Below are 14,229 nucleotides of genomic sequence, written 5' to 3' on the forward strand. Positions count from 1 at the left end.
AGGAATGCCTTAATGTACACTGTTGGCACCCACCCAGGGTAAATTATGTATTAATAAACAACATATATTTATAACTTGATTAACCACAACATCTTTTTATAGAATACAGTAAAAAAAAAGTAAATTAAAACAGGTAATTATCTATATTAGCATCTGTGCAATAGTATACTCACAGAGAATTTTAGTTAACATACAGGTTCCTAGCAGGCCAGCAAGCCAACAACAGCAGCAGATGGCTGCATTTGGGGTTAAATGCTCTTTATACTATGGGGAAAAAAAAAAAGTAAAAGCCAACATGTGCTGGAGAGCAGCAATGAGTAACCTCTTTCCCCTCACCTGCACTCCCTGCAGAATTCAAACAATCACTTCAGTGATAACAAGAAGCAGGGACCTCAATTTTCATTCAAAAGTAGGAACCTTGGTGGTGGCTTTTGATTATAGAATCAGCCTGATGGTTCCTGATGGGCTTTCAGCCTTAGGCCAAATGAAATGAGCTGTATCCCAGCCCTGTTTTCCTGTGTAACACCAGCCCAGTCCCTAAACACATCTCACTGCTTCAGCTCACACATCCATACGTGAAAAAAAAGCTGTAGAAGAGGAATGCAGAGAGGTTACATTCATCAGCACTTTGAAATGAACTTGCAGTACTAAGCACCAGTATTTTCACTGCAAAATGAGGCCTTTTGCTGGGAAGCATCAATGCAACAGGATCATCTACTGACAGACTTGTCAGCACTTTCAGGCAGGCTGGAGTATTAGAACACGCGTTTGGCTGAACTGTTTAAACAGAATATATTCCTTACCATAAATCTTCTGTGCTACTGTAACTACAGAAATTCTCCTTCAAAAGCCAAACATGCCCACCTGATTTGCAAGTAGCACAAAGTAGCACTTTCTCTAAAATCTAGAGAATTATTGCTGATATTTCTGCCTGAGGAACCCACCTAATAATAATAACAACATGTTTTTCCACACTGTGACTTGATTCTGGCTGCACACATTTCCATTCCAGTGTCATTCACAGTTGTTTTTAACTTCAGCGAGAAGCAAGTTTTCATTTCAGCTAAAACCAGACATATCAAATTCAACTAAAAAAAAAAAAAGTTGGGGAGGGAAAAGGAAGGGCATTTTGGCTGGGGAGAAAAAGGAGAAGAAGGGACTGTTAAAAGCATAAAGTGTGAATTTTCTCTGAGATGTAACACTATCTTAGCAGCAGCAACTAGCAGGCACAACTTTGTGGATTTTGTTTCTTCACCTTTTGGTTTTTTGTCTGTAAGTTCTGCTGTGAGCTAGCAGACACAACTTTTGTGTACTTCGTTTTTTCGCCTTCTGGTTTTTCATCTGTAAGTTCTGCTGTGTGCTGGGGAGGGACGGAGGGAGGGAGGGAAGAGATTGGGATGGCTGCTGTGGCTGCTCAGCCCATGCCAGGAACCTCTTGGTACCCTGGCTGCATCGCCAGCTCCCTGCCCAAGTGAGCTCATGGGGCTCAGCTGGGCTCGCAGAGGCGGCGCAGACACGCCGCGCACACGAGTGTCATGGAAAGTGTAAGAGGGACACTTGTTCCAGGGCTGCCTGGACAATGAGGGACCGGCTGCCAGCCCCTGTGTCGCCCCCAGGCCATGCCAGGGCGGGCGGGATGCCGGCACATGAATAGCGGGTCTGTTCCAGCAGCTGCGCCTTGCCCTGCCCGGCTCAGAGCTCCGGCAGCGCCGAGCGCTCCGCTCCTCCGGCTGCTGGGGACAGACCTGGGGACACACACAGGGATGGCCTCGGACAGGGACAGCGCCAATCCCCACGTGAGTCTGGCTCGGGGAAATATCCACGGGAGGGGAGAGCCCCAGTTTGGGGGAAAGATCCACCGCTTCTATCATTTGCTCCTCAGCTTTGGCAGCGAGTTTCCTTTGAAAACTCAGTTCTGCTTTTTTCCCTCTGTTCCCCTTTGAAGAAAAACCAGTGGCAGGATGTCTGCTGTGTTCTGCCAAGAGCAGTTATGAGCCTTTCTCAAAAAAAATAAGGGTTAGAAGAGGGATATTACTAAAAAGAGATGCTTTTTAGGGAAGGAAGGGCAGAGGAGGAAGAGATTAGCCTTCAGCCCTCAGAAGGAGGCAGCGCAAACTCTACAAGCTGCATAAGTCTGATCTGTCCCTCATCTCACAAAGCCTTTCTCTGTTTGGCACAAAGTACTCTCAATCTGGAGAGGAGAAAAAGAAATAAATACAGCAAACACTGAGGGAGTGAAGAGGCCAAGGTTTCCTATGTATGGTTTACAGAGAAACAAAACTTCTTGGTGAAGCTCTTTCAGTTCTCTGTGTTCCTGCTCTGAGTGTTTGTGTTTTTTAAGAAGGGTGTTTCTTGTGTGCAGCGTGCGTTCTCAGAAAGGGCAACTACCCAAGGGTTGGGAAAAAGGAAAAGAGGAAATGGAACCAGAAGCCCAGATCACAAACACCCATCAAACCTCAGAGGTTCAAGTCCAGATCTGCACTTCAGACAGCTGTGAAGGGAGGAATATGAAGCATTGCCTAGGGCACAGCTTCCAGCTCTGAGTAGGTGGCATAAGAGTCCAGACTTTGCAGCTGATTTTTCTGTCTGAAATGGTCTTAATCATCCTTAGACTTGGCCGTGGGGAAGTCCCTCTGGGGTCACAATTTTTTTTCTTTGGCCCATGTCAAAGAAACTAAAATGGTAAGATTTGTGACACTGGAAATAATCAGGACAATGTTCCTTGACTAGAAAGAAGGACTGAGACTCCCCAAACCTGCAGAATGTATCCCCAGTGAGATGCTAAGTGCAGAGCAGCTTTTGAAGACCTGGGAGTAGCTATGCTCAATAAGAGACACAATTAGTGAGCAAGATGCACAGGTAGCTATGACAGTGAAAATGTACTTTGTTAAGGCTTTATTAAGGGAGAGATAAATCTTAGTCTTTCCTAGAGCTAGACAATAAGGGGGACAATACAGACATCATTAAGCCAGGAACTGATGGTGAAGAGAGGACAAGAAAATTATGCTAAATAAAAGGTCAAATTAACTCCCTGTATGTTAAATCACTCCACTGAATGGAACGTTTCAGGTCTATAATGAATTTAAAGTCCAGGTATAATAGATGAAAAAAATAATTATTTAAAAAGCTTATAGACTACTGCAAAATTTTTGGTTTAGAGTTTTTCTCTTTCAACCCACCCTTGAGGTTAAGTGAAGAGCCAAAAGTGATCACACCAGCATCCTTGGCCTTTACAATACTCAAATAAGTAAGTCCAGAAGGCCAAAGGTTCCTTGAGTTGCACGACTGAGAAGAACATCCCATCTGTTTCCAGAGCAGGGAGGCGTAGAGTGTGCACCACTACACAACTGCCCCAAAAACAACTGTGCTGCTAGGGTTTCCTTTGTGACACCTCTTGGGGAAGCCAGCAAGCAGCACAAAACACAGGTGAATGCACACAGACTCTGGCATGCTCATGACCAGGAAATTCAGAGCTCCAGGAGAGGGAGTGTTACCCACTGGTTTGATAAATAAAACCTCGTAACCAAACGAATCTAGTTTGGTTCAGACTCCAAAGGATGGACCAAGAGCTCCTCTGGTTTCAATCTGCTTTCTGAAAACCCACAAAGAAGCAGAGTTGACCCAGTGAGCATCCAGGCATGAGCTTGGAGCACCAATCATGCGATTAACACATGAATAGTGAGCGCCTTTTCCAAGACTCATTTATCAAGGAACAAAGTAAGTTGTGGGTACAAGGAGTCTCATGCATACCTTTACTATCACATGTAATTTGACTGCAAGCCAACCACTTTATTCTATAAATAAGGGCCTGAGTGAGCCTTCTTTGAGCTCTCCTGACTGCACGGCAGTGATTTCCCCTTGCACTGTGACAACCCTCCAGGCTGCCTCTCAGAGCAGAGACCTTTTACCAGCAGCAGATCTCTGGTAAGTGATTGATACTGCACAGAACCCTGTAGTATGGTAACTTTGATTTGTGCCCTGGTACCTTTGATCTTATCTCAGCGACTGTTGGTTTTTCTTGGTAACTTTTACTTGTGCCTTGGTATTGTTCAAATGATTGCGCTGTATAAGAACAGACTGAAGCTCGCCATCAAACATTTTTACAGCATCATATTAAAACCACTTTCACAAATATCTTTGATGATGATTCTTGAAGTGATCTAAATCCCAAATCATTTGTTCACGATGAATTGGTGTAGTTGGCAGAATCCTGAATCGGGATTCAGGACAATAGCTGAGACAAGCAGAGAGTCCTGTAAATGATGTGACTTGACAAGTGTGAGGTAAGGGGAGAAGTGGTCAGTGGCAGAGATAAAAAAAAAAAGTGGTTTTCAGTGGAAAGTACATTTAAAACCCTCTTTTGAGCAGGGAATGCAGAGCAGCTGGAAGTATCTCCTTGGAAGTTTCCAGCTGATTGTTTAGGAAGATCTCGGGGAATGTGCATTGCACACTATAACTCCTGACTCATTCCTCCTCAAAGAGCTCCTGCATGGAGCAGCAGGAACAGTCATGAAATTACTATGATACAATCCAGAAATAGGAGTTTTTATTTATAGACTGAGGGTCCTGTGTCTGAAGCAGTTGCCAGTACCTCCTGGCATTTCTTACACAACAGGGACAGGCTGGGCAGGTAACTGAAATGAAAACAGTGGACCTTTGTCCTCATGTAGGAGACAGCAGGAAGAGGCAATCAAGATTTAAGAAGGCTCTAAGGAGAACTGATCAGTCCCCCACGTTTTTTGCTCATTCTGAAGCAAGAAGAGGAGCTCAAAAAGCAAAATTGAAAGTGTCTGTAACAGGACTCCCACATCCAGCATGTCATCAGCCTGTGGAATTTGCCATCTCCTGGGGCAGGTTAGGAGGTCAAATATTGGGGCCAGCAAACATAGAAAAGAGGTCGGGAGGTCCAGTAACAATATTTACAGTTATGCAAGCTAAAAAAGGTACCTTCAAATTCCATAAGCCAATAACAGGATAAAAATAAATATTGGAACTTTTAAGTTCCCTACAGGCCCTGGCACAATTGCTGACCAGACTACAAGTGGTAGCTTGCATTAGAGAAATTAGACACCAGCTCCCTGTAAGTGGCACCTATGACTGCTTTTTAACAGCAAGAAGTGTCTCCCATTAATCAACTTTCTCCCTTACTAATATTCCCTTGTTCTGTGTCTTTCCAAGCAGTCTGTTTTCCCATTTTGACTTCTAGGAAGACCAACAAAACCTCAAATGGTGTAGAGAGACATACAAAAAGGAAATGGTGCTGAAATAGAAAAAAGGCACAAGATGTGCAGCCTTACTTGATTTATGCCAGCCAGTCAAGTGCTAAGAAAATAAATAAAACTGGAATGAAAGTATTTTCATTAAAAATATTAATTTACCTATTAAAAGGTAAAACTTTGACATTATTTAATCCGAATTATGCATTTTTCTCCTGAGATGTCTCTATTTGTGGCTTCCAAGTGAAACTTTCACCTTCCTCTATTGAACACCTGTCATTGACAAGAAACCAGGCAGTACCCTGGTGAGGTATAGCAGAGGACATCCTGAGATAGCTGGGATCTGAAAAATACATCTGGGATAGAAACAAAACAATCCAACAAGATCCCATCACCAATTTCCTTTTACCTCAGGACACACAGGTTTATAAATGAGAAATGTGGCTTTGATAGAAACACTGTGACTGAGTTGCCTGTGCTTGTTTATGCTATTGTCCCCCTGACTCCCTCCAACCCTTCCACAGAGATTTGCAGGGGCAAGAAGGGAAGAGGGAGCTATACAGGACAGCTCTTTCCAGCAGCACAAGGCCCATTAAATCTGTCCAGCTGTGTACCTCAGCTGCTGCAGCTCACCATCTGACATCTCAACACAACCCTGTTTCATTGGGGATTGAAGCCAATATCCCAAACTTTGAATGTGGGTGACTGATACACCATCATTCCACCACTCCCAGCACAGCAGCTGATACTAAATGGCTCCATATTTTTATTAGATTAACATTTTTATGTTTTCTTGCAGTTACCTTCTGTACAAAGGGGTGTTTAAGAGATGTGTGCTGGATGAAATGTCATCCGTGTTCATACCGCAAAAGAGGTCCTATATTCTATGTTGTGTCTTTCTTTTTATAGTTTCTTACTCTTTGGATTAAAAAAAAAATTACAATCCTCTGGGATGAGAAACAGAAGTAATACCTCACCATTTAGGGAATCATTCATACTTCAAAAGTAAAAAGAGTAAACAGCTAAAATAATCATTCTGGAAAACAGGCCCTACACTGAAATTTTTTGGCAGGAGTTGCTTCATGAATACCTTGAATGGAAAATACATCTGTGGAAATAAAGACAGGTTTACAAGTAACTTGCAAGGGAAAAAAAAGATTTAAAGTAATTGCATAGTTTACTTCCAGTGCTTAGTTTTTGACCAGATCTTCAGCAGGCAGACTTTAGAAAGGCAGATAAGTAGAGCCAGCTACAGGTCTAACAATGTGGACTTTTCCAAAATGCCCACAAAACAATTGGAAAGTCCCCCTAACCACAGTAATTCCCATCTCTCACATCCCACTTTCAGTCTAAATCTGAACACACAGAGTGTGCTCACAGCTGGGCTAGACTTCCAGTTTTTTTGGTATTTTGTGGCTTTAACTTGTGCTCCAAGGCTGTGATGTGCTTACAAGTTCCTGGTTTGGGCATGTATTCGCCTGCTTCTGCAGCAGCAGCCAGTTTGCACTCCCTAGTGCTCCAGGACCTCTCCTTGGCCATTCCTGGAATGGTGGCAGTCTCCTGTTGCCTACAAAGAAATGGCCTGCTCCAGGGCACTTCAGTAGTGTTATCTGGGCCCTGTAATTTGGGCTGGAGAGTGAAAATCTGCATTGAGAAAGAGCCTTTCAAACAGAGACCTAAGAGCTGCAGAAAAATCCACTTCTATGGCATTGTGGATCCTTGGACATTGTGTGCAATCCAGTCATCAGGAGGCTGAGGAGCTCATCTCACTGTGTTTGTAACTGAATTAACTCAGTCATTCCAGCCTTTCAAACAGGGTTACACTCCATCACCATTCCTTTGAACTCTGGCAAAGCTGGTGCAGAGAGATAAATTCAAAGGAAACTGGTCACTTTTTGGCAGGGTTAATGTTCTGCTTTGCTGTCCTGCAGTGGTTCCTGGGAGGATCACACACCTGTCCATGACTGGGAGTGCATGGCCATGTACAGACCATAGAATATCTCCTTTCAGTGGCAGCTACCCCCCATTTCAGATCAGTAATCTGGAGGCTCAGGTCTTGGTGTAGCCAAGAGAAGCAGGGAGGGCTCTAACACCAACAATGATTGCTGTCACTAGTGGATGCCACCCAGACTGCAAGATTTCAGGCTGCTCCTTGAGAGCAAAGCCTTTACAGGGCTTGGGCAGAGATTCACTGTGCCCTAGTTAATCAAAAGGCAGGTGTGAAACAGGTTATTAGACTTTGGAGCAAGAGTGACCCTATGCTTTTCTTCCCCAGCTGCCAGGAGCTGAAAGTGTGTGTAGCACTACCTGTGCTGGTCCCAGTAACCAACAACACTCACACCAGAACACAGACAAATGTGTCACAACTTGCTGAGGAGAAGGAGACTGATTCTTGCAATCAGTACTAATTAGTTCTTGGCTCTATTGTCAGATGTGACATTTCCCCTCTTGCCTTTACTTTCCTCCTGCCTGCTCTACCTGGATATGGCCAGATTTCCCACTTGGGGTGAACGTTTGCTTAGGCCCTTCCCAAACACAGAGATAATAGTATTTTTCATCTTGGGTTTTAAGGTAACTGGGGAAAATGAGGCACATGTGGAGTTAAATACACCCTTGGAGCATCCTTACAGCAGTGGTTGAGCTGGACCCTCACCCCTCACCTTATGAGGGGCAGTGAAAGAAAAGGAAGACAAATTCTTATCTCATTTGCTTCTCCTGTGTTGTGCTCGCATGCGGAATGTGCTTGGAGATTGTTTCATTGGTTTCTGATGCGAATGTTTTGACTCAATGGCCAATCAGTGCCAAGCTGTGTCAGGACTCTGGAAAGAGCCACGAGTTTTTCATTATTATCTTTTTAGCATTCTTTAAGTATCCTTTCTGTATTCTTTAGTATAGTATAGTATAGTATAATATAATATAATATAGTACTATAATGAAACAATAAAATAATATCATATTAATATAAAAGAATAAAACTATCATAAAATAATAAAATAGTCTTCTAAGAACAAAAAATAAAACAATATCATAAAATAATATAAAATAATAAATTAGCCTTCTAAGAACAAAGAATAGAATAAAATAATATAAAATAATAAATTAGCCTTCTAAGAACATGGAGTCAGATGCATCATTCCTTTCCCTGTCTGGGAACCCCACAAATACAAGACAAGTGCACCTTGCAGGTTTGAGTGCACAAGGAGTTTTGGCTGCAGTGAGTAACCATAATCCTGGTTATGGTGGTGGCAGCACAGCTCTCCTGTCTGGCCAGCAGTAAACCACTGAGACATCTTTGTGACTGGGAATCCTCTGCATCATGAAATACCTGTTAAAACAGGTATTAAAATTGAATTTTTCTATCTTTTGTCAAATAGTTGCCCTTCTCACCTTCATTCCAGCCTGTGCCTGAGAGCTGATCCATGCACCTGCTTCTCCCTGTTTGCCCCCAGCTGACACACAGGTACAACATTTTCCCTCATTTACCACAGAAGAAGGAAGTCCAAGTCACCCTTTCTCAGCCCTTTCTGTAAAATCTGTATTATTTTGCTATGCTTCTCTGCTGAGAACCAAAAATGGGCAGCACTTCAGGCATACAATAACCACACACAGAAATGTGAGCTTCTCCAAGCACAAGAAGGGTGAATGGGCATTTTCACTGCCATTTCCCTACGCCTGGCTTGTGGGCCAAGTGTTTATAAAACTGTCTCTGGGGAAAGGCAATACAAGAAGTGAGCTCTACTACTGTAATCTAGACTGCCTCAGGTATGTAAACATGTAACAGAAGCATTTGAACTGGACACCAAAATGATGGAAGGGCCCAAGTGCAGAGGCTGCAAGATCCACATCACCAGTTACCATACACCTTGACACACTCCTTTGAACTAGCCAAGCTATAATTCCTTGTCAAATTACACGAATCAGATATGTGACTCTGTAATTACAGCTGTGAAAACCATTATACACAGGATCTTAGAACTTTCTATCCAAAATAACCCTTGGGGAAGAAATTTCTCATTAAGCTGCTTGGGTCAAGGTTCAGTGAGTGCTGGAAATTCTGGGGGAATCCTGTTGGCAGATTTAGAGAAACAAGAATGAGAAAATGAGATCATGTTTTGGTTTGTGGCTTGTTCATGCTCTCTTGGTTTTTTTTCGTTAATTTTCCCCTAATATTTATGCATATTTGCAGGAGTTTTCTCTTTTGCAGAATAATATTTTGTGAGATTTAAAAGAAGGCCCAAATTCGCCACAGACCTCGATTATGTGACAAAAAATAGCTGCTCCTACCAATCTAATAAGAGCCAAAGAGTGGCCAACCATTATTCTGTAACCTATGTTTTATTGAAGGAGTATTTCTGCAGAAAATAACACAGAAATACTCTCCCAGGACTTGTGTGAGAACCAAGTTATTCTGTCCCTAGTTTTCCAAGAGTGCTGTGAATATCAATGAATTTAATTTCACAATCTCCACATGGAGCAAGAGGTGTTTTTCTGCCTATTTTACAGCTATTAAGTCAAGGCAGAGATGGTTAAATAAGCACTGATGTACTCAAGGGCACACCAGTAGAAGGTGACAGGAAAGACTGAGCACCTCTGGATGGGCAAATTGCCACAGAGCAGCATTCTTTGGCTTCATCTTTGTTCTCACAGGTTAAATTCTTAATCTCCATCAATTCTTGAAGGAATCATTGGAGATTTTTTCAGTCACCAGAGAACACTGTGTTACTTCACAGAGCGTAAAGAAGAGCATTAAGTGAAGCTGTCAATAAGAGACCACACATAATTCCTTCCCCTGCTCAATGTTAACTTCAACAGCCATAGGAAAAAAAATTTGACACACTTTCAAAAGTTCAGGCACACACAGCTGTGTTTGCACCTCTTTCTTGCTGGAACTAGAGTCACTCAACCACACTGGTGTAGGACAAAACCCCAAAGTGAAACAAACTGAAATACATTAAACAGAAATTGTGACTCAGAATGACCATACAAGTTCTTGATGCAACTTTTCAACTTGACCTTTGCACCTCCTTCTGGCTGATTCAAGATGAAATGTTGCTGCATGTCCCTGTGTGATTTCAGGCTGTGGCCACACAGTTTTTGCTGACTGGAGCTGGAGCAGGGAGGTTCATCTTTCCTCATGACCACCATCAATAATTATTGCTGCCTCAATGCAGTGCTCAAAGTAATCACTCTGTCAAGACTGTCTGGGCTAGGAAACCTCCACTGCTGAGTGTCTAAGCTAACCCAGATCATTGTGAAAGAACTTGTCTCAGGAATATGTCTGGACACGGATAGAAATAGCAGCTCCTTTACACAGGCCTTCATCTATCCTACTGCAATGGGATAATTGCTTGAATTCTTGAATATTTCTTCTTATTATAAGAAATATAATTATATTCTTATATTTCTGGTTATGTTAGCTGAAGATCTAGTTATTCTATGATTATCAGAAGACAACAGCTACACAATCTGGGTTCTCCTTCACTTAGTTGTATAAAATAAGGTGAACAGTTAACAGATACAAATACAATAAAAACTATTCCTACATAACATTGGCACCTGGGTTTTTTCTCATCTTTTGCCCATGGTGACACCTTGACTGGAAATCCACACTGATCAGGGAGACGCCCAGCAAAGGATTCATACACTACAAGAAAATTTCCTGTGCTGCTGTTTTGTTTTTAACCAAACCAGATTTGAGCTCCATCCTCACGTGCTGGATTCTTGGGAGTTGACTCTGGCCCAATTCCTTTGCCAGCCCCCATTTTTGGCTCGTGGTTGTGAAAAAGTTGCCGAAGGGAGCTGTGTCAAAGGGCTTTTACTCTGCTCCCAATGGCTCCACGTACAGGCCGAAGGAATCTGAAGCGCTCACGAAATGTGGTTTCCCTGCTGGTGTTTGCTGTTCAGCTGGCTCAGCAGCTCAACCATTTAAAACCATTGTGAGTGGATTTAGCACTTGTGAAATAATGCTGGCCTGTTCAGACCCACAGAGGGATGGGCAAAGTCCTCTGGTACAATAAAAGCCCCTCTCACCTCCTTCTCCTATCTGTGAGGAGCCAGGGTGCAATGGAGTTTGAGGGAGAAAACTATAAAACTACTCACATCCACATGCAGCCACACAGAGATCAGGTGGAAGAGACATGGCCCTACCAAAATATAAAAAGCTAACACGTTCAGAGGAAGGAATCAGTTCAGTATCCCAGAAGCAGAAAATTAAAAAAAAAAAAGAAAAAGAAGAAAAAACCCCACACCAAAACAAATACACCAAAACCTCACTGAGTAAAGTATAGGGAGCAAATCACGAAGGAGAAGGACAAAAAGAGGAGCACAGCCCCAGAAGAGAGCTCCAGCAGGGTGAGTTCCATAAAATCACAGCCTATGATTGCTAGTAAGACAAATAGGGGGAACAGATACAAAAAACAGAGTTCCAGAGGTCTCTGCCCCAGAAACCAGTGAAGATGGAGCACCCCACATCCTCCTAGTCTGAGCCACTGCATACAGCAAGAGGTGTGTTTCATCCCTGAGCTGATCCAATGCCCAATTATTCTGCTGAGACCATAAAAAAAGGAGATAACAGGCACACTGCAGATCTGTATCCTTGTGTAGAGATTTGAACTCAGGACCAGGCTCAGACAAGCAATTCAAGAACAGGTGGCAACAGGTCTTGGTGGCTACTAATTAGGTTGGCTTTTGGTTAGTGATGTGGGGTTGAGGAGCCCTCTGATTCATTCCCAAAGCCCTCTGCACTGCCCTCAGCCATGAGCCTCCAGCTGAGCTCTGAACAGGGCCAGCCTTGCAGGGTTCAGTTTTTTGGGCCATGGCAAGGTGGCGGCTCCCTTGCAGGTCCCTCTCTGGAGGGGGAACGGGCTCGGGACTCAGCTGTGGGCCACTTTGGGGTGTTTAACACTCAGGTGTTTAGGGCCAAGGTGCATCCCAGAGTGCTTCCTCTTGCCTCACTCACGCAGCACAAACAGGGACATTTTCTCTCCTGTGGGAGCAGCTGACTCAGACACTTGGCCAGAGGAAGGGAAAGGTATCCCTGTCATTACCAACAGCAAAGAATGGCTAAAAAAAAAAAAGATGCATCACTCTGTGGCTGCAAATGATAACAATATATTCCTCTTTATCCTGATCCAAAAGCAATTTTTTTCCTTCCTTTGTTCCCCTCCCTGTGTTTTCCTATCTGATGAGAATTTGTTTCTCAGCTAGGAGCCCAGTCAGTCTGTTATTGCTGTGCCTAAGATCATTTTTACGTTCCTCCCATTTTTTTTGTTTTACATATTATCAAATGACTTATGAAAAGTAAAGTTCAGCCAACCAAACCTCAAAGGAGTTATGCAAGAGCGAGTAACCCTGAGCTTTACCACAAGCCCTGTACATCAAAGAGTCATGTCCATGGATTGATAAATCAGTTCATGGGGTGCATTGTGGGTTTATAGAGATGAAGATATGAAGGCTGGCAGGTGCTGTTCCCAGTGGCTATCCCTAGATCAGAAGACACTGTCTCTAGCCCTGCTCTTGACCTCTCTGAGAACTGAGGGGCAGCAACTCCTCCAGCTGTATCAGTCAATTCCACGCAGATGATACAATTCCGTGCACATGATACACTTGTACCCTGCACACTGACAAAGTGCTGCTCTCTCCTTATCATCTGCTCAGTGGGCGTCACTGTGAGGCTGATTCAGCAGAAATCAGAGCCATTCTTGTGGGAAGTTGGTGTCAGGACCAGCCAAACTCACAGGCTGAGAGAAGGCTGTGATTTACTGATCACAATCTTTACATGGAAAGATAAATGAGTTTCAAAGGCCTTCTCCTCTTGGTGTGTTGTGAAGGACAGATGTTACTTCTCTTGGGGGGGCTGTAGATGATACTTTGGGGACCTAAAATTGTGGGTATGATGGATCTGTCAGAGAGCAGCACTCAGTCTGCCTTTTGCCCAAGGCACACACGCTACATACCCAGTCAATGCTGACATGTTGATACCTGTGAGCACAGGGAAATTCACATTCTGTGCTCGAGTGCTGCAGGAGCTGAGGCATTGAGATGATGCAGGGAGGGCAGAGGATGGATTACAAGGTAAAAGGTCTTCAAAAGCCCCAAGAAAATAAAAATTTTGTTGCCAGGGTCAAAACTTGGAAAGAACAACTACAATGATGTCTCTAAATATTAATAAAATCCCCTGTCAGATGGGGATAAATATATATTAAAAGTCACTGGTCATGGTAATCATATTAATGAGTGCAAAAAAGCTTCTTTTGCCCACTTTCTCTGGTCATGCTAGCAGCAGAACCAAACAGAGTATCAGGGTGCCCAAACAGAATACGAGAAGTTGTGAATAAGAAAAAAAGGAGGCAAATTGGCATTCCTTTTTGTTGGGTTTTGTTTAGAGGGTTTTTTTTCAGGAAAAAGAAAAGAAAAAAAGACTAAAGACTGAAGTGAGTGCACAGAAAGGCACCACAAAACCGCAGGACTAGTGCACAACATATTGATAATAAATCTGACTTTCTCCAACAGGGGTGAGCTCTGCTGGGAGAGGCAGAAACCCAGAAGGGAAGGGTGTGATCAGGAGTGAATAAACTACAGGGATAAAAACTCATCACTCATTTCATGCTAGGTGTTGCAAATGTTTCAGTGTGTAACTAAAACTGGGAACTAATGTGAGCCACTTGTCTAAGCCCGTGCCAAGTAAGGACCACCACAACTGCCCTTCAAACACACTCATCCAGTGCCCAGTCTGTCCCACATGGTCCAGGATTTTTCTTCCTCCTCCCCAACTCTTTTATCCCTCCTCCAGCATGCAGGAGCTCATTAGGACACAGCTTTTGGCTATCCCCTTACAGGAATCCAGCTTCAGTACACAATGCTTACTGAGTGAACCCCGCTTGAAATCCAGAGCATTTGCTCTCCACCAGTTGGTTGCAAGGGGAAACTACAGGATAAACTCAAGGTACAGCGAGAAAGGAATCATAAGAAACTCCAGCTCCTGCAAAGTTTTGATTTCCCACTCCAAAAACTT

At 43.3% G+C, this 14,229-nt stretch overlaps 1 protein-coding gene across 1 annotated transcript in view; it reads left to right on the forward strand.

Moving 5' to 3' along the window:
- Positions 1-1,691: 1,691 nt before the first annotated feature.
- NINJ2 (ninjurin 2) overlaps positions 1,692-14,229 on the forward strand; it is a 43,107-nt gene continuing 30,569 nt past the window's right edge. The window contains exon 1 of the mRNA XM_014307013.2: positions 1,692-1,796. Coding sequence (XP_014162488.2) covers positions 1,764-1,796 — 33 coding nt within the window. The 5' untranslated portion in view covers positions 1,692-1,763. The remainder of the gene's footprint in view (positions 1,797-14,229) is intronic.

This window comes from Geospiza fortis, unplaced genomic scaffold (genome assembly GCF_000277835.1).
Source record: "Geospiza fortis unplaced genomic scaffold, GeoFor_1.0 scaffold10, whole genome shotgun sequence".
Taxonomy (NCBI): Eukaryota; Metazoa; Chordata; class Aves; order Passeriformes; family Thraupidae; genus Geospiza; species Geospiza fortis.